The sequence below is a fragment of the Lytechinus variegatus genome, chromosome 5 (assembly GCF_018143015.1).
Source record: "Lytechinus variegatus isolate NC3 chromosome 5, Lvar_3.0, whole genome shotgun sequence".
NCBI classification, from domain to species: domain Eukaryota; kingdom Metazoa; phylum Echinodermata; class Echinoidea; order Temnopleuroida; family Toxopneustidae; genus Lytechinus; species Lytechinus variegatus.
Window position 1 is genome coordinate 37,724,474 of NC_054744.1, and position 26,328 is coordinate 37,750,801.

The window sequence follows — 26,328 nt, forward strand, 5'->3', positions numbered from 1 at the left end:
TTGATATATACTGCTGATGTAATAGTTTGTTTAGGGCCTTTTCACACGTGAATCTTGAATCATCATTGTAATGATGATTGCAGTTCGTGTTTAGATTCATCGGAAATTTCACAGGGAAAATTCGTTCGGTAATTTGAGTGAACCTTAACTATAATACACATCCTTGGAAGAATTTGAATTCGTGATTGTGATTAGCGTTCGTGATTCTTGTTTAAGGGGGTATCTCACTGGGCTTGAAACTAGTTCGCGACTACAAATTTTGCTAGTTGCAGAGACGTCTCCGCGACATCTCTGAGACGTCTCATGAAAATTACAGAGTCTCCGAGGAGTCGCAAGAAGATTAAACATGTTTAATATTTTTGGAGACTGTTTCTAGTCTCCGCGACGTCTCCGAGAAGTCTCCATCAGTTGCTGCGACGTCTCGGAGACTAATGATATCCGCGACTGCTGAGACGTCGCCGCGATGTCTCAGAGACATCGCGAAGACCTGCTGGAGACAAAAAAAAAATTATAATACATTGCGGAGACGTCTCCGCGACACTTCTTCACACTGTTTGACCCACTTCAGAAACCACGTGACTGAACGCGTGCTGATATCCCTCCTCCTGCTCCAAGTCAGGTGTATGATCTTTCAAACGTTCCATCGAGACGTCTCCTTGGTGAGAGCGCAAGCCATTTTTGTCTCCGAGACGTCTCCGCGACTGCAGCGACTGATAAGTTGGAGACTGTCGCGGCGACGTCTCCGTTGGTAAGATAGGGCCTTTAACATGTTTAAGGGGGTATCTCACTGGGCTTGAAACTAGTTCGCGACTAGTTCGCGACTACAAATTTTGCTAGTTGCAGAGACGTCTCCGCGACATCTCTGAGACGTCTCATGAAAATTACAGAGTCTCCGAGGAGTCGCAAGAAGATTAAACATGTTTAATATTTTTGGAGACTGTTTCTAGTCTCCGCGACGTCTCCGAGAAGTCTCCATCAGTTGCTGCGACGTCTCGGAGACTGACGATATCCGCGACTGCTGAGACGTCGCCGCGATGTCTCGACGTCTCAGAGACATCGCGAAGACCTGCTGGAGACCAAAAAAACTTCTTCACACTGTTTGACCCACTTCAGAAACCACGTGACTGAACGCGTGCTGATATCCCTCCTCCTGCTCCAAGTCAGGTGTATGATCTTTCAAACGTTCCATCGAGACGTCTCCTTGGTGAGAGCGCAAGCCATTTTTGTCTCCGAGACGTCTCCGCGACTGCAGCGACTGATAAGTTGGAGACTGTCGCGGCGACGTCTCCGTTGGTGAGATAGGGCCTTTAGTTCACACGTGCTAAAACTTCGTCATGAGCCTTATTGTTCACTGCAGTCATCATTCATATTACGTTTTTTTACCGTGTGAAAGGGCGGAAAGTCTTGATGCTTCCATAAATCGATTTTTTTTATGTTTCTTTTGCACGCTCAATAAAGTCTGGATTTTCTTCGTATCAAAATTCATTACACTTTCACAGTTAAAACATTTGCCATATTTTTTCAAAGGGAGTCGATTAGTCCAACACGACCTTATCTGGTGCTCTCAAAGTATGTTGCCTTTAAAGACAATGCCATGATTGCTGTTTCATTAGATGTTACTGCCCCTGAGGCACCTATAAAAGCCACATGGCCACCCCGAGTCTGAATTAGACCTATAAATATGGCAAAGGTATAAAATCTAAAGAAATGATGACATCAAAACTATGATTACCAATATCCATAAATTTTAGCACATTCAAAACAGAATGAAGATTTTAAAAAGAATGATATGTTGACTATGGAAGAAGTGCATTTGAGAGGGCATTTGTATGTAATAGTACGGTTTTGAAGTGATGCTACTTAGTGGGATTTAAATTGATATTTTCTGGTGGGGAATTAATATGGATAAACCCAATTACTGGTGAGTAAAAAGAATACAACTTAGACACGTATGTGAGTTAATGGAAAGGCGATGACTAAAAAGTATACATACCTGCTAGTTCGTGTCACTTCTAATTTTCGCTTTGAATACGTTGTACTAATTTGTATCCATTGATGTATCTGGTTCTGACTCTCGTCTCTCCATCTCACGAGACTTGTATTGGTCAGTTTTCATTTTTGTTACAGAAATATAACGTTATGGAAGTATGTTTGAAACCATTTACGTCTTCTCCATGTTCTTGGTACCCTCTCTAAGTTTTTTTTTTAAATCGACAATTGTTTTTATGGACAAAACGTTTTGCATAAAGAATTCCGAGCTTTCTCCATTATCCTATCCTTACATGCAACATGTCCTATTCTTAGCTTCCTTTCCTCCTCCCCTTCTCCTCCTCCTCTCCCTAATGCTCTCTCCTCTTCATCATTATCATCATCATATTCTTCTACTTTCTCTTCCTCTTCTTCTCCTTCTTCTTCGCCTCCTCCTCCTTCTTCTTCTTCTTCTACTCCTCCTCCTTCCATTTCTTCTCCTTCTTCATTTTCTTTCTTCTACTTCTTCTTGACTTTCTTCTCCACCTTTTTTCGATCTCTTTCCTTATTCTTCAGGGAAAACACAAATCACGTGATCCAGCCAACGATGTTCTAATCGATGATAGTAGCTTCGGGAAACACCATACCACTGACGTAAATGCAAAATAAAGCTGATCGCCGCGATAATACAGTAACTTAAAGGACAAGTCCACCCCAACAAAGACTTGATTTGAATAAAAAGAGAAAAATACAACACGCATAACACTGAAAATTTCATCAAAATCGGATGTAAAATAAGAAAGTTATGGCATTTTAAAGTTTCGCTCAATTTCACAAAACAGTTATATGTACATCCAGGTCGGTATGCAAATGAGGAACTGATTACATCACTCACTCACTATTTCTTTTTTATTTTATTATATGAAATATTTTTATTTTCTCGTCATTGTCATGTGAAATGAAGTTTCATTCCTCCCTGAACACGTGGAATTCCATTATTTTAACGTTTTGTGCTTCAGGGAAGGAGGTCCTAATCGTCAAATTCGTAAAAAATGAAATATTGTATAATTCAAACAATAAAAAACAAAAGAAATAGTGAGTGAGTGACATCATCGACTCTCTCATTTGGACGTAACTGGCTCGTTCATATTCCTATTTTGTTAAAAATAAGCGAAACTTTGAAATGTCCTAACTTTCTTATTTTAAATCCGATTTTGATGAAATTTGCAGCATTGTGCTTGTCTGATTTTTCTCTATTGATTCAAATCAACATTTTCTGAGGTGGACTTGACCTTTAAGAAATGCGCGTTTTACTTCCATCAGGGCTATGTAGCTAGGCTGAGAAAACAAATACTATAGTCTGATATAATGATTCACGAAATACAATTCTTTATGATACGAGAAAGTAATGTTGCTTTCACATCAAAGTATGGTCGCTGGGTAGGGTCGCAGCGACAGAGCCAGCGACCGATGAAATCAATATGTGAAAGCATTTCATCGTACTCAGCGACCGATCGTTTTTGTCAAAAACGATCGGTCACTGAGTAGGGGAAGGCGGGGTAAGTTGAGCATAAGGGAAAGTTGAGCCCCCACCCCAGGCCAATAATGATTGAGTCAGACATTGTGGTGGTGTCATGTATTGACGACCCATTGCATAACCCTTAACCCCACCACATTGTTTTCAACTTTGAAACAAAAATTATTTTTTACAGGGAAAAAAACAAATTTCAGGCTAAAAAGTAAAGAAAGGGAGTGAAAAAGATGAGTGCTTTTTACACACACACGCGTCTTTAAATATAATAAAGACATAAGAACAATATTGTTAGTCCAGGTATGGATTCTCATTCTTGTCATAGTCTTTTACATGATGGATGCATAAGAAATGCGTGGATTCGAAATGATCGCATGAAGTTCGGACTGGGGTAAGTTGAGCAGGCCAGCATGGGGCAAGTTGAGCCATGGTAATTCTTATGGTAATGTATATTAAAAAAAAAAAAAAATCTTTAAAAAGCCATCAATATGCAGGTAGAAAGCAGCAGATTTACATGACTTTTTTTTCTTTAAAAGGATGTTAGTATTTATAGAGAATTAGCAAGTGAAAAGACTTTAAATAAAAAATTGACATGCTGGTTCTTCCCCCATACATTTTGTACATAGTTTTTGTGGCTCAACTTGCCCCATCTGTGGGTTAAGTTGAGCCACAAAAACTATTTGACATCTCTTTTTCAAAGGTGACGATTACTTTCATGTGGGGGTAGAAAGTTATGAATAGGTGAAAAAACATTCCAGAAGAATTAAATTTCAAGGTAAGGGACTTATTTCTACAAGATTATTAATCATACCAATTACAACATACAAAAAGCAAAAACTGTCACAACTTACCCCGCCTTCCCCTACGGTCGGAGAGGTACTTCAGCGACCGATGCAAGCTTGATGAGATGGTACCTTGATGTGAAATTCGAATCGCAAGGGATATTTTTGACGGAAACGCATTCTTGCACAATGCTTGCTTTTCTTTCAAAGAACCCTTAAACATTCCCCCAGCGGTGTAAGCTAACGCTATCTTGAATACGCGCAAAACGAACGTTTGTAGCACTGCGTACTATCTTTGGTAAAAGTTCATTCACTGTGGACTATCCTACTCAAAACCGACCTTAGATAAGTTTAAATATTCACATGTTAACTTGAAATTTAGATCGCGATCCAAATTTCGAAAGAAAAAAAATTATATCTTAGGAATGTAGGCCTTCATAATAATTCAATGCCGACATTTTGTTTGTTGTGGGATAGACCAACCCGATTTTCGATTCGCGAAAGGATTCACATCGCTTGAGAAATTCTGACAAAAAATCGCAAGTAATGCAAATAGGGTCGCGATCATTTTGTTTTTACCTGCATCGCGATGAAAAAAAAAATCAAAATTCAACCCTTTCCTTGTGTGTGAACGCCAGACTCCAAGCAAACACTTGGACGCACGAAAAACAAACATGGGTGCGCACGCGTAGTAGAAGAAATTATATTTGCTTGAAAATGCCTTATTTCTTCATTTAAGGTGTTATTAAAACAACTTTATATGTGCTCCCAAAACTTTCTTTACATACATCGATTAGTTCGATGTGAAATTTGATACTGAACTGGAATGTGTAGCCCCCAAATTGCCGTTGACATCCAAATCGGTGTGATTGTTTTGTCCTACCATATAGTGATAATTATTCGCTTAGTGTTACTATTGTAATGTTGACATTAACACTAAACCGTTTATATTCCGCTTCATTTGACCTTAACTAACCTGTTGATATCGAATTAGTTTCCTTTTTTTAAATAACGGAAATGTTGATTTCGGATTAAAGGTAAGACTGAAGACTGATTAGAGATTGGTATTTTCATTCATTTTAGGAGCGTTTTGATTATTGATTTAGGCCTTGTTTTTTGAGCTTCCCGTCCTTTCCTTGGCACATTTGTGCGGTCGTCGAATGTTTTCTTGCATATATAAGATGAAATACATGTATTAGCCCAGTGGTCTTCATCATGGTAGTTCCTGACACTCCTGACTCAAAACGATTCATTGCAATTTGATGCCCCCAATTGCGAAAAAAGAAAACTCTCAAACTTCTACAATTTTTTTTTTTGCCTAGATTCGATTTTCTTAATATCACCTAAGTATCACCAAACCTACATGTAGGATGTACATTTAAGCTGAAAGGAAATACTTCGGCATGTCTCAATGTCACGAGGCTCTTTTGGCTTCCCCTTACATGCCTTCCCATAGAAATGATAGAACAAGTACCTAGCCTAGATAGAGTGCGTCCACACTGAGCTTCTTTAATTCTAATCTACGCTAATAAATATTTTGTTCGTATCTTTATTCTTTCTGTGTTGAATTTAGAGCCTTGGCGTCAGGAAGAACGGAGTGGGATGGGTTTGAGGATGTTTTGGAGTAGATAATATACACCCGACATTATCAGATGGAGCGTTGTGGCCCAGTGGATTAGTCTCCGGATTTTGAAACAGAGGGTCGTGGGTTCGAATCCCAGCCATGGCGTAATTTCCTTCATCAAGAAACTGATCCACAATGTGCTGCACTCAACCCAGGTGAGGTAAATGGGTCCCGGTAGGAAGAAATTCCTCAAGAAGCTGTGTGCGCTGTGAACGCCTAACTTAGCTGGGTAATATAGGAGCACCTTGAGCACCTAACAAGGTGGATATGTGCGCAATATAAATACCCTATATTATTACTATATACACCTCGTCCCTGCGTGGGTCCTTCTAGTTGGGAAATTAAAAAATGCGATGGGTCATACGCCACGGGAAACTTACACATAAAGGTAATATTTCTTCGTTTTTTATGTTTGAAAGTAAAGACCGTTATCATTTTTCTCTGAGATTTGTCCTCACTGAAGTAGGAAATACATCAATGACATAAATATTCGTCAATTTTCCCTGGTTAATTTGAGTGAAACATACGGTTAAGAAAACCACCCTATTTCAGCTTGTCATTACACTCTAAAAACTCTGAGTAAGATTATACCCAATATTTGGTAGAAAAGAAACATGCATGCTTGCTAGGTATTTTTTCTTTACCCTATATTGGTCAAAATGCATGTTTAAAGGGTAAATTTCAACGCAACATTGCGTACAATTTAGCAAATATTTGGTATCTTTTACCCAACCAACATGCATGTTCTAATTTTACCCAATATTGGGTAAACCCCTTTTTTAGAGTGTACGTATTCCAACCATTAACCAAGTAAAGCTGCCCTGCAAGCCCTGTGACCAATCCAAGTTCAATTAATAAATTTAACAATGTCGATAGACATTAACAACCATCAATGACGAGTCAGACAAGAAATGGTATGGACATCTCTGTTATAAACTGGTGAACCCGAACTTGGCTCATTTTCAAACGGACTGTCATTATCATTACCCAAAATCACTCAGACCCGGTTAAATTACAAAGCGATCGTTGTGATGGGGGAGATAACATTACCGTAGATGCACCGACTTTCAGTTCGTTCCCAAACTTTCGACGAGTTCATTTTCAAGGCTTCTCCACTCGACAAGATCCTGTCAGATTGGCCACTCAAAGAAGCATGTTGTCCTTTAAGACTCCTTTAAATGAGATCCTCTACTTTATTGGCAGCTCGTTTAAACAATGGATCTGGCGTGAGTGTTATATTGAGGTTATGTGATTGTTCAATATTATATCCAAGGATTTGGGAGGCCTCACATCTGAGTCCGGTGTTTAGGGAATCCAAACACAATTTACATGCGTCGTTTTTTTTGTTGAACATAATCGCATGTGCTCAATTGATACAATCAATAGGAAATTACTCACTCTCTGGCAAACTTCACCTCAGAAGAATGACCTGATTACGGGGAGCGGTTAATTGTCATTTTCCATGTTATTCTTTAACTATTTTGAGGCGTTCGATCATGCCATCGCAACCTATGGAAAGACACAACGATTTACGACTGTTAAGTGTTTACCCTAGTTTCTCATTACGATAAGCTCTTCAATCTTCGTTCGACAGTTATTCAACCTCGAGATCATGAATGAAAAATACAGTTTCGAGTATGAATAAATAATCATCTCTTCGGTCACTTGTTGGTGCCGCTGTCAGTAGATATAGTTCGGTATCATTGTTAACATTCGAAGAAGGATTTTGTCTGTGCATTGAATGAAATTAACCAAGGAGGCTTCTTTATTTCCTGCAACTGTTTTTGGATACGACCTTACATTACCAGGTCAGAGCAAATTGAATCTGCCCACGCGTTACATCAGAGCTAGAGATGTAAGGGGGATAGCAAAGACCTTCATGTGCGTCCATGTTTCTAATGAAATCGGTCATCACATTTCCGCATCGCATCAGCTATAGCATCCAGTTTGCTGCTGGATATTTATAAGAGGTAATTAAAGAACTGAAAAATACATCGAAGAGGGATCGTGTAAATTCATGTGATGGAAATTTAGTTTTCTTTGCAAAAGTTATGTAAACTATACATGTATAAAGACAATTCGTGATCATTCAAGAGTTCACTCTAAAAAATGAAGTGCTAATTCAGCTCTTAAAGAGCGTGTATAGTGACTGCACTTCGGAGTGCTGATTTGTCTAGTTCAAAATTTGAACTAGACAAATCAGCACTCCGAAGTGCAGTCACTATACACGCTCTTTAAGAGCTGAATTAGCACTTCATTTTTTAGAGTGTTTACTCACTAAACCCTATATGAGAGATTCTAAATGTTTCGGTTGAATTGAGTGCCAAGACATGCAGACAGATATGGGTATTATGGGACTGCGCAGTAGGCACGCATGTCGTATATTCATTCCTTTTTTGTATTTTATCCATACATGTAGCCTGTCACAGTTACTTATTTTGAACCGAGAGTGATACCTTCATTGAAACATCGATTTTGCATTATTTTGCATTATACATAGTCGTTGATAAGGATGGGGAATTATGATGTTTTTTAAACATTTACTTGCTTACACGCTGCATGCAACAGGAAAGTAAACTTTAAGTAAAATTATTTCATACCAATTTTTGGCAATTAAAAACCATCAAATTACATTTTCAATTTATTTTAATTTCTGCTTATTCCATTGTATGGTTAATAACGTACAGGTATTTACAAACCAAAAATGGGGTATACAATTCAAATTGTTCAAAACGATATAGGCCTAAGTACTACAGTTTGCATAGTTTTATTGTATAAGTGCGATCATTGTAATTACTTATGTCATTGATCTCCGTTTAAAAAGTTTCTGTGAGGAAGAAAACTAGAAAGAATTCTAGAAATCTCGATTATGGATTAATTCCTGTATAAAGAATAAGATTGAAATGAACCTTTCCTTAAAGTTGAAAGTTGTAGTTCAAATGTTCGTCATGTTCTGTTTTCTATTCGTACTTGTTACACAGTAAAAAAAACTTTTTGAACAACTTGTTTAAAAAGTTTAAACAATTGTTTTAAAAATTTAAACAGTAGTTTTTAGAGTGACAGGCTTAAACAACGTGCTTGAAATTTTAAACAGCGTTTTTACAGTGTATACATTATACCCCATTATCAAGGTGGACTGTCTCTTTAAAATACGTTATAATGACGCGTCGTGGAGGACCGATTTCCGATTTAATATGGGATTCGTACTCGATGAGGGGACCTGAGGTTAAGTCGATCACCGGGGCATTAACCAAACTCCAGTATAACAGCGTGGTCGTCGTCCTCTTCACGATCATCGCTATCCTGGGGTTGTTTCTTATTCTCCTCATGATGTCGAATTCTGGATGGACAGCAGCAGACTTCCAGGTGCAGAGTTCATATGAGCATCGCATGTTGAAGGTAAATTAATATGGCAATCTTAATTATACAAAAATTAAGGGATTATAATCTCTCCCACAGCCATCGGCATTGAGAATGTCGTATACATTTGTTTTCGGGGTGCACAGCAATTTTCTGAAAATTGCCCTGTACTTCGTTTATTTGTTATTATTATTATCAAAGGTCTAAATCGTTCAATATCTATCATTTTCATATTAATCACTTGTTGTTATCGGGATGTGCTGATTCCTCTCGCATGATCATCATGTACATGGTATTTTCTATTAGTAACTTGGAACACAATTTCCATTCACTGTTTGTATTTTTCAGGGAATTGGAACATTCGTTGCGTGTTGCCGAATGAGCTGAGCTGATTTTTCTAGATGAAAACTAAATGAGATAGGGTTCTTCAAAATATGAACAAATCATATAGACATGTCTTTAGAAAGAGAGAATTGTAGTTTTCATTTTTTTATTATTTTTTAAAATATGCATGTTCAGTCGTTAATCTGTAATAATGGTGTGTCTTAGATTGCTCCAACGTGGTTAAAGTGTTTGACTACCAATTCACTGTAAACTAAAATCATTGTAATTTTAACTCTCTTCCAGGGAGTGGAAGCTAACTCTTGGGGAGAGATGAAATGATCGTTTAAAATATCACCAGCTCATGGATCATTTTATAATATAATAATAATAATAATAAGAACAGTTTTTTGTATAGCACATTTCACCTTACAAAGGTCTCAATGCGCGTTCGGAGAAATAGGAACAAATGAAGGAAAGTTCCTGGTAATGCTATGATGATATCATTATCAGAAACATAAATAAGGTGTTAAATGCAGATTTGAGTTGCCCAATTATTGTATAGACTTGACTTCAATTGGGCATGTTGTGTGGGATACTATTCCAGAATTCTGGCGCTGCGTGCGCAAACACCCGTTAACCATAACTGTGTCTTAACAACAGGTACAATATATAAATCCTTATGAAGTGATCTAAGATTCCAAACAGGTTCATATTTACAAGTAACTCAGACAGATAAGACGGAGCCATTTTTCGAAAACACTGAAATGAGAATATTAAGATCTTGAACTGAACACTTACGATCTCTGGGGTAACTCAGAAATGTTGTTCACTCTAAATCCACCTTAAATTTTAATCATTCTTGTCATAATTATAGTAATGGACCTGAACAAGTACATGATTTGCCGTCAACATGCCTCATAGCAGACGACAAAATCATCATTCCTAGTACTAGTCGGTACTTTTTCACACGTGTTTCCTATAAGGTCAGGTCCCCAGTTTATCGTGAATGTTCACGCGGGTGGGTTGCCCGCTCAGGAAATGAGGGCGTGAGTCAGCATAGCAAGTCAACAAAAAGCACCTGTGTCACCTTAACTTTGACCGACATTTCAGAGTTTGACACACTATTAAATCACTTCGAGCCTAATACACGTGCTTGGGAGATTCGCTTAATGATTGATAATGTATAGGCATACTCAATAGTTTAATTTGGATTACGATGAAAACGTAATGAACAGTGATGAACTGCTAACCCGAGTCCTCATAATGACACCGAATGCAAAAGCGTGGGCTGAGCCGAAGTATTTTTTTATAGGGAGGAGGAGGGGATACGACCTATTTTTTTCTTCCTTATTGAATAATGGTCTACTACAAATTCCCTCAACCAATAACTCTATTAGTATTCTTCTTCATTTCTTTCTTCATTTTTCTCCTAGTATGTAGGGTCTAAGCTTTATTTCATGTTTAATTGCTTAATACTGTGTGGTATTTGTACAAACTTGTGACTTTCAGATCGAGAATTTACGTCTTTCACTTGAAGCTAGTGAGAAAAAGGAAAAGAAGTTAGAAGATGAAAAGAAGAGTCTCTCGAACAAGCTTGAGCTAGTCTCCAAGAAGTTCCTTGACACGAGGATCGAGTTTGATAAAGCGAACAAGAATGCAAAACGTACCAAGACAGAGATGGACGATCGACTGCATCAAGCCCTGACAGAAGGATCCAAAGCGCTCGTAAGTACATTTGTCATAAAAAAATGCAATTTTAGAAGCAAGTACAGTATTTTGACAAATTTTCGAGAGACTTACCGTCATTATTACTGTCATCATCACTACTATTTCCATCACCATCATCATGTTCATTCTGTGATAATAACGTTGAAAACTAAACCTGTTGCTCTTGAGCAATGAAGATAATGGAAATACAAATCTTAGCTTTTCTTGGAGTTTGTTGATAGCTTGAAAATAAAAGCGAATTCCCTTTTTAATCGTTTCATTCATAATAGGCAAATCAGTACCTGTAAAATAATTTCCCCAACCCGAAAACAAATGATATGCAATCGATTTATTATATTCGCAAGGTTGGATTAGACAGGATCATGTTGTGGGTGTTGTGGTAGTCATTAAGACTTAACTTGCATATCTTGCCATGCTTGCTTGCGGTGAATTGGAAATTTGAAGCAAACGCCCCCTAATCAAGTTGTGGTACGAGTGGTTTTTTATTCGTTTATGTTAGGCACAGGTATGTATATACGCCTGAAAAGACATTGAAGAAGTTTGATCTTTATTCATACGCCTAATGTAAGTTTGGTTACGTATAATTAAATGATAGTTATAAAACTTGCTTTTTGTACATTTTCTGTTCAATCGGGAAATTTTTGAAGTGGAAAATCTCTTAAATATTTTTTTTTTCTGAGAGTGCTAGGAATTTGTTATTTTCATGATAAACCATTCGCAAAAGTCTTTTGGATATTATGCAAGTTAAATGTTTATATCTCAACATTTTCATATTATTTAGAAAAAAATGTGATTCAATTTACCATCAGCATACAGTTCATAGAAATTGTGTTATAAGGGACTAAAATTCATAGAGAACAGTCATGTTGGCAGATATATGAGAGATGATGAAACATACGTCGGCATAGCAACCATAAGAAATCGTTAGCCATGCTAAGCCGGGGTAATAGTATGCAGCGCTTAGAAACATTTGTATTAAGCGCTATATAAATGTTGCATATTATTATTATTATAAGAAAGGAATATGCGTACATGTGGGTGCTATTATAGCCCTATAATTTCAAAACTATAGCACTTGGCATACCTGAAAACCTGAGAATGGTTCGTATACTTGTAGATAAAAGGTACAAAGGGTTATGAACTTCGCCTCAAGAATGGCGCTACGTTATTTTCTTCATCGTTCCATCGACTTTTTTATATTTTGTTTATATTCAATGAGACCAAACACATAGGTAAGTCGATCACCTAAGTCAATAACTTTGAGTGTGTCGATTCACAACTCGTTCAGGTTCATACAGTGCATTGAAGGGACCAGGGGGCATCACACCAGATAACTATTTTTATAAGCTACGGAAATCTTGCTTCCGATTGGGACAGAGCAACGTGTCTATGAAAATTACAGCTTAATTTTTTCATAAAATACTCCCACGGGTAAGCCTTTACTAACATTTTTCGTCCGACAAGTTGTCCGAGCTTACATTTTCCCTTGATATTGATGGGATGTTGCTATGGTAACTGTCGAATGAAACAAAAAAATGTCCTTTCATGAAACGTTCCAAAGAATTCATTTTATCCCCAGTCCAACGACATTTTATTTTTCTATTCCAAGATGCCTCAGTGATTTTTTTAATGTAACAGGTTCTATTACATTTGCTCCGGCGACATTTGCTCCGATGGAAAATCTGCACACTTAGCCAAACATAAATATCTAGCCCCCAGCAGTAAATAAACTCAAATCCTTATTTTTTAATTATTCTAAACCAAAACTGGGCGTTGTGGCGTGTGCCCATAATCCAAGCTAAGTGGGGAAATTACAAATTGATGCAGAGGTTCGAACCCTGGTCACATCTTTTGGATGGTGACGTAAAAGGTCGGTCCCAGATGGAAATAATCATATCTGATTGATACATGTCTGACAAAGCTCAAATACACACACCAAAAATTAATTTACAATCTTAACCTCAACTCTATGTCGTGTTACTTCTCCGGTAACTACCATTGTTCTTTTCGACTCGTCTCGTAGTCTATTCTACAGACTTTACATTATACCCGTCACAAGCTCATCAAAGGAAGACACCAAGCAGTAAGAAGCCTAAACCTTTACGAAGCGGAAATCAGATATGTTACATACATGGACCCTGCGGCGTAAGGCTCCCTTTTCTTCTAATCCCTCGCTTTCTATCGTTTGTAATGTCTGTTGCTCTTAATTAGCGATGTTCTAGCTTTGCCATTTGCATGTTTGTGGCGCATCCTCTTTTCCATAGCTTCGGGTTAGCCGATATCCAAATGTCACCGATATCCTCTTCAAATTGCAATGTTTCTGGAATTGACGGTGGGGAATCTTGTAAGAAGCTGTACATAACACGAAAAGACAGCAGGGTCTCCGAAAGAAAAGTATTTCAATCTTTTATATCTTAGCTGTTTCAAAAATGGTTGTCTCCATTTTTGTAAAATGTCGAATTGGATACTTGATATACGTAATCATGGGAAATGTAAGGGCAATGCGTCAGCACTGACTTTTCAAGAAACAAACAGAGATGTTTATATTCAGAAAGGACAGGTATATCATGAGCATGATGAGAAAGAAAAGAACTTGAAACCAAAAGCATCCTAATCTGCAATCGAGATCATAAAAAACTTTCACTATTGTTAGAGGATTGGATGTTCACGCGCGTGGCTCAAAGCGTGATTTAAAGGAGACAACCTACATGTCATAGATTAATCAAATTTTGTCCATGTTCCTACGTTATTGCTTTGCATCAGTAACATCCACATTCATCAGTATAATATGGCTGATTTTGCACGATTAGCGAAGGTATGCTAAAATTATAAAGTTAAGATTTTGAACGTAATGAGGTTTGACGTGAGTGCGGCCGATCAATGCAGTAACCATTCCCGCCATTAGTTCCTCAAGAAAGTGCAAATCTTTTGGTTAATTGTCGAACATTTCAATGAAGAATGTATTTGGTCATATAAAACAATTAATCATAATTATAACTCTTCGAAAAGCACACACACACTCCGCATACTTTAATATGACCCATACACTCTTAAAAAATTAAGTGCAAATTTAGCAATATCCTTGTATAATGTCTGCTGATTTAGTCATTCAAATTTGAACTAGAAAATCAGCCCTCAAAGTGCAGTCACTATACCAGGACAATAAGTTCAAAATTAGCACTTCAGTTTTTAGAGTCATATCCCTACGCATACGTACACTAGCACTTCCTGACTACCAGAGTTTCTGGACCCCTTCAGAGGACCTGAACAACACTACTTACTTAACAACATCACTCAAGACCAAGGCTGTTTTTCAATAGTACAAAACTTATCTTTAGCGGATGATACGATGTAGATGATTGAATCAAGGGGGGGGGGTATGGTTAAGGAATAGGAGCATTAAGCCTCCCACGAATCAGAGATCTTGGTATTAACATTTCATACTCGTTTCAACTTTTTTATTTTCTCGTTCATGTCCAACGTCCCGAATGCATTCCTGTGTGTATCCAATTGCATCTTTGAAAGTATCTTTTTGGCCTTGAAATGGGATGCCTTAAATCAAAATGATAACTGAAATTCGACGGAGTCCTTCGCCGCAAGGTGTAATACGGCCATGGCATAAACGGAAATCTGACTTTTCGAATCAGAGGCGTAGTCTTATTTTTTAGAAGGAAATGAGCCAAAAAGACCGGTCGAATACAGTGGTCAGGTTCAATGGACCTGTTAATGGATATTTCCTGAAAATTACGATTACACCTGAACCCGTATGCATGAGAGCTTACTATTTATGGGAATAGCAAAGAAGAAACTACAAGGGGAACACGGATCAACAGCCAGTCATACTTAAGGTTCCCATTATAATTATCAACTCCAGAGATCCCAGATCAAGCTGACCTACACATAATTGCATAAAATGCATGCACCGGGGCAGTTTGTGGGATATTCCCCCTTTTTTACGCATCAAAAATGAAAGTTGCTTGACGTTTGTGTGTGTAAGTCAATCTATTCCAAGCGTTATGAATATTACCGATAATGAAATGAAATTATATAGGAAAATTTGCACTTTATCTTAAAGAGAAAACGTATAGAGGTTTGCAGTTGTTTGACATATAAAATGCTACTTCCTGAATTTGAAATATTTGGTCAATACATATGACAAAGCAACATTCAAATACGAAGATGTTGATGTAAAATCATCCTACAGCATCAAAAAGTAGAAAATACAGAATGTGTAAGCCACATCTGTATGTTTTACATTGTCCATCTAGGGGCTATCTAGATCCCTTTCCTCTGATCTCCACCCTATTCATCAAATCCAACATGACATTACCACAAGCGCATGTCAGTGTAATATAGACAAGTTATACTAGCAACAAGGGGCGCGTGGTTTGGCACTATAGATTTCTGTCAGAGATAAATGGATTTATTGGGCATATCCCGTGTCATTTTCAACCTATCATTTTTGGTATAGATGGGGGTTAGGGGGAAGGAAAAGTGATAGGACACTTCCGCTTGAGTGAAGTATTCCAAATAATACGATCTGCGTATGGGATTAAACCGTATTCGAGGGGATTATTCGTTCGCTTTGATTTGGGAATTGTTATTGCTAATTGTAGAGTAATTGACTCATGCAAATATTGTATTGGTTTGATTAGAGGCCCTTGTATATTCATAACCGAATTACATTATTAATAGAGGGTGATGTAATAAGTATTAGATTAATTACCTCACCATCTATTAATAATGTCACTTGGTTATAAATTCCCTTCCCCCTGTTTTTCTATCGCGCTCTCACTTCCATTCCTCTCTTTTTCACACTATCCGAAATACGTTGAAAGGGTTCGTTTTTACAAAAATCAGAGACTGTAACTGCGTTACAATATGAAACACGTTTGCAAAGAGTTCACAACGGATACATAACGTTTTCCAACGGATGGCAAGATTCTTTTCCGTTCTGCATCCTCTCTGCACCCGTAAGTGCTGTGCATGGGACCGAACCTTTTATAGGAAACGCCAGTACTTACAAGATCTCGATTTTCGATGATATGGTAACAGATGGCGATGATTTTAAGACTTTTTTTTCTCACAGTGACTACTATGGCTTTTACGATTTTATTTTTGCTTTTTGGAAACCATCGCTCGGTTTCATTTATCCCGCTCTTTCGCTCTCTCATCCATGTTTATACTCCCATCTCTCTATAAGCAATTCTCCCTTTTTCTTTCCTTCTTTTTTGTGCTCTAGTGATCTCTCTCTCTCTTTCTTTCCTTTTATCCCCCTTCCTGCTTTTACTATATGCTTTTGGCACATAGCCCCCTTCGTACTAGCCCGTATGTTGCATAGGAAATGGAGTCCACCACTGGTCGATATCAATGGGTCCTTAGAATTAAATTACATGCAGGGAATGTGATTATGTGAAAATGCATCTTACTCGGCGACACAAACATGGCTATAACTTAGCGATCCTACTCATGTCTTCTACTTCTTTCTCTCTCGTCGGGGAGAAATCCGAGAGAGCATACTGATCCGAGGGATTTCTGACACGACTTCGTAATTCAACACAACATTCTCAAGTGCCCCTGGACAGCTTTCGACGAGAAATTGATGGGCCGAAATCAGTCGTTTGCCTGGTTCATAATAACCCACAACGGCTCTGTAAAACGTATCCAAGTACAGAAATAGGTTAAGCAGTATAATGTTGCCTCCTTTGACGCACTTGCTGTTCAAATAACACCTTTTACGGGATTATCCAGGGTTGAAGGAAATATACTGATTCCAAAATGATTATTACCCATTATTTTCTTGAAATGTCTAAAAGGAAACATTTTTTTTTTCGCTTTCTCTCATTATCTATCCATGTTCATCAACATTGGACGTTCCGAAGGGTCTGTACGATATCGGTACCACCCTTTCCGCGGCCCGTTATAATCAGAGCATTCGAGCAATTTCAACAATTATTGTTAAAATATTAGATTCAGTCATTTTATCAATGCGAATCACTAAAGCGACGCTGCATTATTTTTTTTACCAGGGCCAGGAACGTATATTCATTTTCATAATTTCATCGTGTCATTCTTTTATTTCCTTTAATGCCAAAACAAGACAAGCTACCAAAACACCAAGGCGAGGGCAGATGAATTAGAAGAGATTCTACGAGAGGTAAGAGCGGAGAGAAGACTCGTTCAAACGGAGAACGAAGCTCTGGCAGTTAAGCTTGGAAGAGCGATTGAAAAGGGCGAGGCTGCTGAAGATGAGATTAACAAGGTAAATTTTCTGGAAGAATTGGGACCCATTTCCCTAAGATTCAGAATAGTAGGCAGGAGTGAAGAATAATTCTTTCATTTTTTTCGGGGAGGGAAGGAGGGGGGGGGGGAAGATCTCGAGACAGACGTAGATTTCAACCTGTAAGTTTATCACCCGTGATCACCTCATCTCAAAGATTCACTTATTGATTGTCTCTGTTCTTTGTCCGTTATCCCTGTTACACTTATACTAAGTCACACCAATAGTTATTTCCATCATCACCTGCATATGCTTTTCTTTATGTTTAACATGCATTTTCTGGCACCTTCTTCTCTACCGCCGGGCAGATCAATGTCCCATTTTCATACATCCGTTTATCATATCCGGGTGACGCACCTACATAGCAGCCTATAGCAAATCCTTCCAGTGCATAAATATGATACTGGAACGCGTAAACATGCCATTCTTGTTTGATATGAAATTGAGAACCTGAAAGAAATAAATCAATGTTCTTATCATCAAAAATATCCTTATCTCGTTTAAATAGGCTCACATTCTTAAATTACATAAAACTTTAAACATGCCGTTGTTTAATCCGACGGGTCACATGATGCGACATATCCTACTCGGGTTTTTTAATTCATCAGTTCATAATGTACAGCAAGTGTATGTTTCTTTTATACTTATAATGAATAATTACCCTTTTCAAAGTAAATACAATGGTGTATGTGCTGCAGGCAATATGGCGGGACCTCCTCGAGCACGGTCGCGGATAGCCATTAAACAAGGCCCTGTGTCTGTTGTGATATTTATATCACATATTTACCGAATGGAAAAAAGACTCTCAACAAAAAGTCGAGTGAGCATGGTGAGTGCGATGATTTCGAGTCGCTCCCTCTCGCGCTCACTCTTTTGTCGCCAGTTCTCTTCGTCGGCTGCTAGTCTCGTCTCAGTCACCGTTTGACGAGGAATAGAGCCAAGTCGCGAGGCCTTGTCATAAGGCTTGATCGTGGATGATTTAAGATACTTTCGTTTTATATTCTTATTTTAATCCATGCAAAACCTTTTAAGGTAAGATTTGAGATGAAATGACCTCGAAATCTTCCCCACGTTTATCATGTTTATTGGCGGCTCGAAATACAGAGCTGCTGCTCCATAGAAATATACATCTGGGTCATTGTACTGAATACAATCAATTTTGGTAAGGATATATTTGTAGTTTGTAATTTACAGAAAACACGAACTGGGTAAACACAAAACTATCTGAAGTTGAGGTAGAAATTATAATTGTCATATTTTTAGTTAAATAGTGTGCCTATCTCTTTTACAGCTCAAGGCGTATTATGGCATGAAGGCTGACACACCCAGAGCAATCTTAGTACCTCAGGACAACACTGATCCATTGCCACAGACGGGTATAAAAAAGACAAAGATAGATCCTATACAAATCATTCCTGAAGATGTAGCGAGGACACTAGACGAAGAGATACATCAGGGACATAGCCATCGGAGATTGCCTTCGAAAGTAGTACCGAAGCCAAGGACCAATGGTGTCTTTGTCGAAACTGTCCTCGACCTACCACCCACTCATAAGAAAAATGCTCAAGCTACGATGCGTGATGAAGTCTGACAAAGCTTTGACCCTTACTGCAGATGCATTTGGGGCATTATGAGCGTTTTCTTTGGCGAAGAACTTGCTTGTCTTTCAGTGTATCATTATGTTATCCTTCTTTTGATGTCGCTACTTTCTCACGAGAATCATGTAAAATCTACGAAATGTGGTGAAGTTCTAACATTTCCTCTACAAAATAAAGTTTAACATTGAGAGTGACAAGCATAGAACAATGGTTATCGATATCATAAATGAAAGACTGACGAATTTGAAACTACACTTTTGCTACACGTGCCTTGTGGACTGAGATCCGTAGTGGTGCCAGCTAAGACTGCACGGAAATGATGGAAGTATCTTTTGATAATCTTACACTTCCATTACATCCAAGACGCTTCATTAATCATATCTATTCTAAAATGAGGACTTGGTTAAGAATATCTATCTGGTGCATTTATCCCCAAAGTTTCCTGGCAATGCTAAGAAGAGCTGCAAAAGTCAATTTCGAGAGAACAAAGATGGCGCTTTTCATGTTAGAAATGTGGAATGATTGAACTTGAAGCCATAGTAATTTATCTATAAAATACCTAATATCTTTTAAGAAATTATCCTTCTAATTACTATGATCATCGATGTAATACCCACAGGATAGAGCTCGCTGCATGCTGCCGCTACATGAAAAGTACTCCATGATTCAAATAACAGTTCTATATGAAGAAACAAAACGCTCATTATGGAACTTTTTGTACGCGCTTGTCCTTTTGGAGAACTTCTATAGTCCACCGCACACCTTACGACCACGATCCGATTTTGGAACAAATCGCATTTTGCTAATTTTCTAAATATTTGAATGAAAAGTTCCTTTTATTTGAGGTTAGAATTAACTAAAAGAATGCTTATATAACAATTTTGGGTGATTACCAGCCATTATTTTGGACTAAAGGTTAAATTGGTATTAAATCGTAGCCAGTCGTGCGATTGCTATCGCGTCATTACGACTAGATATTACATTATTTTATTCTAATAAGGATGATAGCGTAGTCACAGATTTGAGCATAAGTATTCGTATGATGACTTAGAACATTACACAGTAAGATACTCCATGTCTCAATATTATCATTAAATTCTACTACGTTTTCTTCCAAAATCGGGTCGCAGAGCAATCGTAAGGTGTGCGGTGTCCTTAAGTATTTCCGAAATAGAAATAGCACATTGTTGATTAATATATGGACATGATTGATGACTATGATGAGCCACCCATCTGCTGCTCCCCAAAACAATAGATGGCGGTGTTTCTATTGAATCTTAGGAAAAGTTGATAATTTTAATCTGCAATAATTTGTGTTCTAAATCTTTGCATATTTATTTTGAAGTGATGAATTATGATGCATCATGCCCATAAACGCTGATCATTTTTTTCTTTCTAATTGATAGTTTCCCGTTAATTTACTTGATTATAAGACCGGCTACAGGTTTTAACTTATTTTTCCAGTCATTGGCAATGAAACAGCAAATTTTAATGTGTTATTTTACGAAGCTATTAGTTGAAAATAATATATGGACCAAATTTTGAAACACCTCTACCTCTAGAAAACTTTACTCTGCAGAGTATGACGAATATGACCTTCATTTTGATTAAATGGGATAGTAGTGTAGAAATTTCCCTTATATAGATTTGTTTTTAAAGCACATTTACTCTGTAAAAATGCAGATAGTTTGGAAACAAACATGAACCCCTGATGACATGACATGGGTTTTGAATAAAGTACATTTATTTTACTTCTTAAATTTGTTACATAAATTTAGAATTTTTAAATTTGTTTTTGTCCATTTTCACACCTAATTCTTTCAACTCCTTTCAATCTCTTGCCCCCCGTCTTTGGAACAAACTCCCTCCATCTCTTCAAAACCTCTCTTCTCTGAACCTCTTCAAAAAAAGCGCTATATAAATCCAATTATTATCAATTTTCAAAATTGAAGGTGCTGCTACTCTTTAAAGAGCATACAAATAGCAGTATGAGCGGGTTTCTCATATTAAGGCCCGTATTCTGAAGTCGGGTTTAACTTAAACTCAAGTTTAAAGTTGTGGTTTAAGTATGGACAGCCAATTAATACATAAATCACTAATGGTAGAGATATCATGTTTCAGCTCATTTGGCTCTCAAATCATTCATAATTGTCTAGGAAGTATATATAGATTATTGTCTTCACCATCGATGAATCAGGAAAGAGCACAGTAAACATAAGAAACGTACAACTTAATTTAAAAATTTGATACTTTTGGCTTCCCATACTTAAACCACAACTTTAAACCTGAGTCTAAGTTAAACCTGACTTCAGAATACGGGCCTTTGTGTATAAGTCTGAACTATAATGTAAATTTTTGGAAATTTAGATGGATTTTGACAGGGTAATAGTGATATAAACTCATGGATGTGATCTCGAGGAGTCTAAAAAGCAAAATCATTTTTATTGCGTATTTCTCGAGACCTCTGGATGAAATTTAATGCTCGGAAATACATTAAGCACATGAACCTATATTAATTTTTGTATATTTGGAATATTTAAGTGCCAAAGTAAACCAAGTGTGGAAAATTTGGTCAAAATGACATGAACTTTATTTTAACTATGGAAATTCCTTAAAAGGATGGCCCAGGCTCAAGATATTCATATTTATATAAATATAGTAAAATTCACAAAGCAAAATGCTAAAAAAATGATCAAAATCGGATGACAAATAACCGAGTTATTGAATTTTAAAGATTTGCATGATTCCGGTGAAACAGCTCAAGGCATGTCTTTATGAATATTCATTAGGTGGGCTGATGATGTTATATCCCCCCATGTTCTTTTGTATTTCATTATATGAAATTAGGTTTATTCCAACTCTTTCTACCAAGAACTAAAACACTTGAATTGAGAACTGATTAAGTGCATTAGTAATTCATTGCCTCAACTTATTTCATCATAATGGAGACACATTAAACACATGTATGAAAAAATGAAACACTTAAGATTTCATGTAATAACTTAAGAAAAAGGAAAGTGGAGATGTGACATCATCAGCCCACCTCGTGAAAATTCATGACAATGTGCATACAACTGTATTCACAAAATATTGATAAACTTTAAAATTCAATAACTTTTTTATTTGTTTTCCGATTAGACATGTCGAGATCCAAGATCTTGTCATCTGATCATCTCTCCCACAGGATGTAGAAACGACGAGATGATTATATGATCATCTGGGTGACACTTTTAAGCTTCCATACCCAGAAATTTATCCCACATTTTATAGATTACTAGCTGTCTTGATATGCATTGTAGTGGAGTTCTGTGTGTGAAAAGTTATAGTATGCATGGATTTTAAGGACTTACATGTATGTGCGTGAGGAAGGGTGTGCGAGCGCGAGTGAATGTCTGTCAAGTCAAATACAGTACATCTTCATGATTTGTGTACGAGAATGAATATATATATAAAGTGCAATTTGGTGTTTTCGAATGCAATGGTCATGCAGTCTTCAGCAAGGCATTTCAATCATTCATTGATTGTTTTTTTCATTCAAATAAATATCTTTATTTCTTTCATTTCACAAAAATTATTTTGAATATATACATACAGATTCAATTTGTCATAGAGACTGTTACTGTATACAAGTTATGTTTTATACTGAAGAAGGCGAAAGTGCCTAGAAGGAAAGTCTTTTGGCGGGACACGCCTGTAAACACATAATATACCAAGAAAGGAAGAAGTGTTAGAGACGGATGTGAGAAGAAGGGAACCAAGAGAAGGAGAGAGCGAGAAAGCAGACATGAATTGCTGAGCAAATAAAGAGTATGATGCACATAATTCATAATAACATGTTTACTCATAGTTACAAAGAGTATAGATATCGAGATATTGCTAAAAAAAGGGTCATCTATGTCTGTACTTTATCATAAGTTTACATAAGATGATAATGTAAACTGGCAAGAGTTTTTGCTTATTTGTATAGAATCTTGAATTTTCGAGTGATGTACCTTTAAAGATATATTTTCATGAGTAAATTGTTAACTATTTTTAAGCTTCACCCAACCTTAATTATTATTTGGGATGAGTTTTCGTCCATTCCTGTGGACTTTCTCAAGCCAAATGATAAGTCACAACGTTTTCAGCATGTGGTCTATACCTCCGTGTTTCTTGATCACTGGACCAAAGATTGGCGACAATGTTTATCAAGAGTATACCAGTACTAGATTAATCCTTTTTTTTCCACACTGATTCTGTCACATTTCTTTTCGAAAGGTTATTTTCAATTACTTCAAAATCATCCCATCCACGGGTTAATATAATGGCTCGACCCTTACAAAGTTGCAGCAAATGGTTTTCAACTGTTTCTGGCAGGATTTGACCACAAGAATTACATACTAAAAATCTGCCGAAATCCGCACCCGGGAAAGTAGTTATTTTCAGGAGGGCGTCCAAGATTGCGGCCGTTCACTGAAAATGGATATAACTCACTCATTATCCACTCTAGAATCCTATCTCGATTCAAATTCCATGGTCCAGGTATAATAATAGTTTTTTTTCCATTCTATTTTTAGCATCTTAACCTTATTATACACTTTTTTTCTCTCTCTCCTTTGTATCTTGTAGATTAGTATATCCTATGTTTTATGTTAATAATCTTAAGTATTACTGGGCCCTACTCACAAGCTTTGCTTTTAAAGGGGTCCTAAAACTAATTCGTATATGCTATAGTCTGATTGATGTATGTTCATGTACTCATTTACGTTGTATGTACATCTATTTTGATTATGATGTGATGTTTTTGGTTTTGAATAAATAAACTTGAACTTGAACTTGAAAAATGGAGTCTTAAATTGCTGCTGCTACTTAAATATCCGTGACAGTGTAAATAAAATATCGTGTGGGACTTATGTGTAGGAAACTTTGAGGGTGGGGTTGCGAATTTGAATAGAGCTCTACATAATTGAGTCTATGTATGAGTGTATGTGCATGGATATGTAACACACATGGGCGCCTAGATTTTGGGTGCAAGACGATCTAAAGGTGATGCCATATGTTAGGGGTATTATATTATACTAAATGAAATCGTAGGGTTGGCTGCCCCTGCCCCTCTTTTTGGCACCACCCATGGTGACAAAACTACAAGAGTAAAAAAAAAAAGGTACATGTACTTCAAAAGTGCATACCCCATTCGCCATTCACATAAGGATTCACATATTTTATATTTTTACTGCTTTAATGTGGTATTCGAGAAATGTATATCCGGTCAAAAATACAATCAAGCGCATGTGCGGTAATAAGTGTGATTTTTTTGGCCAAACAACTGCTTTGCAGATTACGTCGCACAAATAATCTTAAGCTGCGGAGCCCAGGGCTGACAGAAATTCTTGAAAATAATCAATAGTTTTGTATACATCAATGTGAATGCGCCACCTTGTGTTCTTAATGTGCTAATGCAACGTGCGGAAAAATAAAATGAACACAGAAATACCAACGCCCAATTTGTTTCATTAAAAAGGACATGTAATTATCGTTTACATTTTGTTCTTCTTTTTCCTCCCCTTTTTTCCCTTTTTCTTCTTCTTCTACCTCACCGTCTTCTCCTCCTCCTTCGTCTTTTTCTTCAAAGATAGACAGACCAGAGACCAAAAAAGTCTTTGTATACGAACAAATAATACAAATCATATTTCATATAGCATAAATCAAAAAAGAATAAATTCATACCTCCCCTTCCCGCTACAAATGCTTAAAAAGTACATTGCTGAAAATTTCATAAAAATCGGATGTAAAAAATGTAAAAAGTCCTTTCCTTTTATAGTTTCGTTTATTTTCACAAAAAATACATGTATTTCTTTTTTAATAATTTAATGAGATATTCCAGGAGTATTCCAATTTGGTCCTCATTATAATGTTAAACAAAGTTTATCTTAATATTTATGAGGCGCCGATTTATCTTGTTTCCTATTGAAGAGCATACTATTACCTGAACATGTTGAATCGCATTGCTGTAGCCAGTTTTTACCCAATGAGGAGTCATAATCGTCAAATCCGCTCTCTGAATGTGTCTCACAGTTCTTTTACTTCTACTCTCTATTGATCCTTTTCTATCCGTATTATATCCATATCTTCCGTTAGTTTACCCTCTCGTTTTGTCTCCTTTCATAATGCTATAGTCACAAATACCTTAAAGAACACCTTACAATCTTTCATACCATTATTGCTATGTATAAAAATCGTTTGCATCGTTTGTCAAATAGCCTTATTAATTATGACCCCTCTTCTTGTTCATCTCTCATTCGCTCTCTGTCTCTGTATGTCTCTTTATTTCGATTTATTCCTTGGGATCTATTGGGGATCTCTCTTTAATCAACATTAGCACAATACAACAAATAGTTTTACTTTCGAAGATATCACATTTTAATTTCCACAAAACGAAAAAAAATCAAGTTCGACATCAAACGGGAAACCTGATACCCGCATGACGTTCGAATGCAGATATTGAGTACAATTTACCCAATATTGGGTAAATAAGAAACATGCATTTTGCCGCAATATGGGATAAAATCTTATCCAACAAACGTGCATATTCCTTTTTACACAATTACGGTAAATATTTTTTGTATTTTAGAGTCTAACATGGAAATTGTGAATGATATCATTACGATGATAGCACGAGAAATGGTGATGATTATTTTAAATGCTCCTACAGGCGACATATACATGAATCTACAAAAGACAATTTCATTTAGAAAATGCATGCTCCACACATCTCTCACTGGAAGAACAAATTAACTTGTCAAAGTTTACTAGTATCTGAATTTGGCCATCCCTGGTATTTACTAGGATTAAAAAGAACATAGGCCTACCAATAACGATTTTTAATTTCATTTATAATCACTTAACTTCACAATAACCATGTGTGAAATATTAGAGTAGGTGTGTATTTAGAAAATGAATTAGTGTTACTCAAAAAGCAAAACAATGTAATGTTTTGCAATTTGATTCATTTATTTATTGACGGTAAAAGCCCTGTTCAGCTACTAGGCTGGTTTACAAAGGGGCCGTGCAAAATAACAAATACATAAAACATGCATGACAATAGAGATACATATTATACAGAACTCAATGAAAATAGGAATTACCGATGACAC

At 36.9% G+C, this 26,328-nt stretch overlaps 1 protein-coding gene across 1 annotated transcript; it reads left to right on the top strand.

Moving 5' to 3' along the window:
- The first annotated feature begins 7,087 nt into the window (after nt 1-7,087).
- On the top strand, nt 7,088-19,608 carry LOC121416072. Its single transcript, XM_041609522.1, has 5 exons — nt 7,088-7,875; nt 9,037-9,304; nt 11,099-11,314; nt 17,418-17,579; nt 18,889-19,608. The coding sequence occupies exons 2-5, from the start codon at nt 9,065-9,067 to the stop codon at nt 19,186-19,188; spliced, it is 918 nt and encodes a 305-aa protein (XP_041465456.1). The 5' UTR covers nt 7,088-7,875; nt 9,037-9,064; the 3' UTR covers nt 19,189-19,608.
- The last annotated feature ends 6,720 nt before the right edge of the window (nt 19,609-26,328 follow it).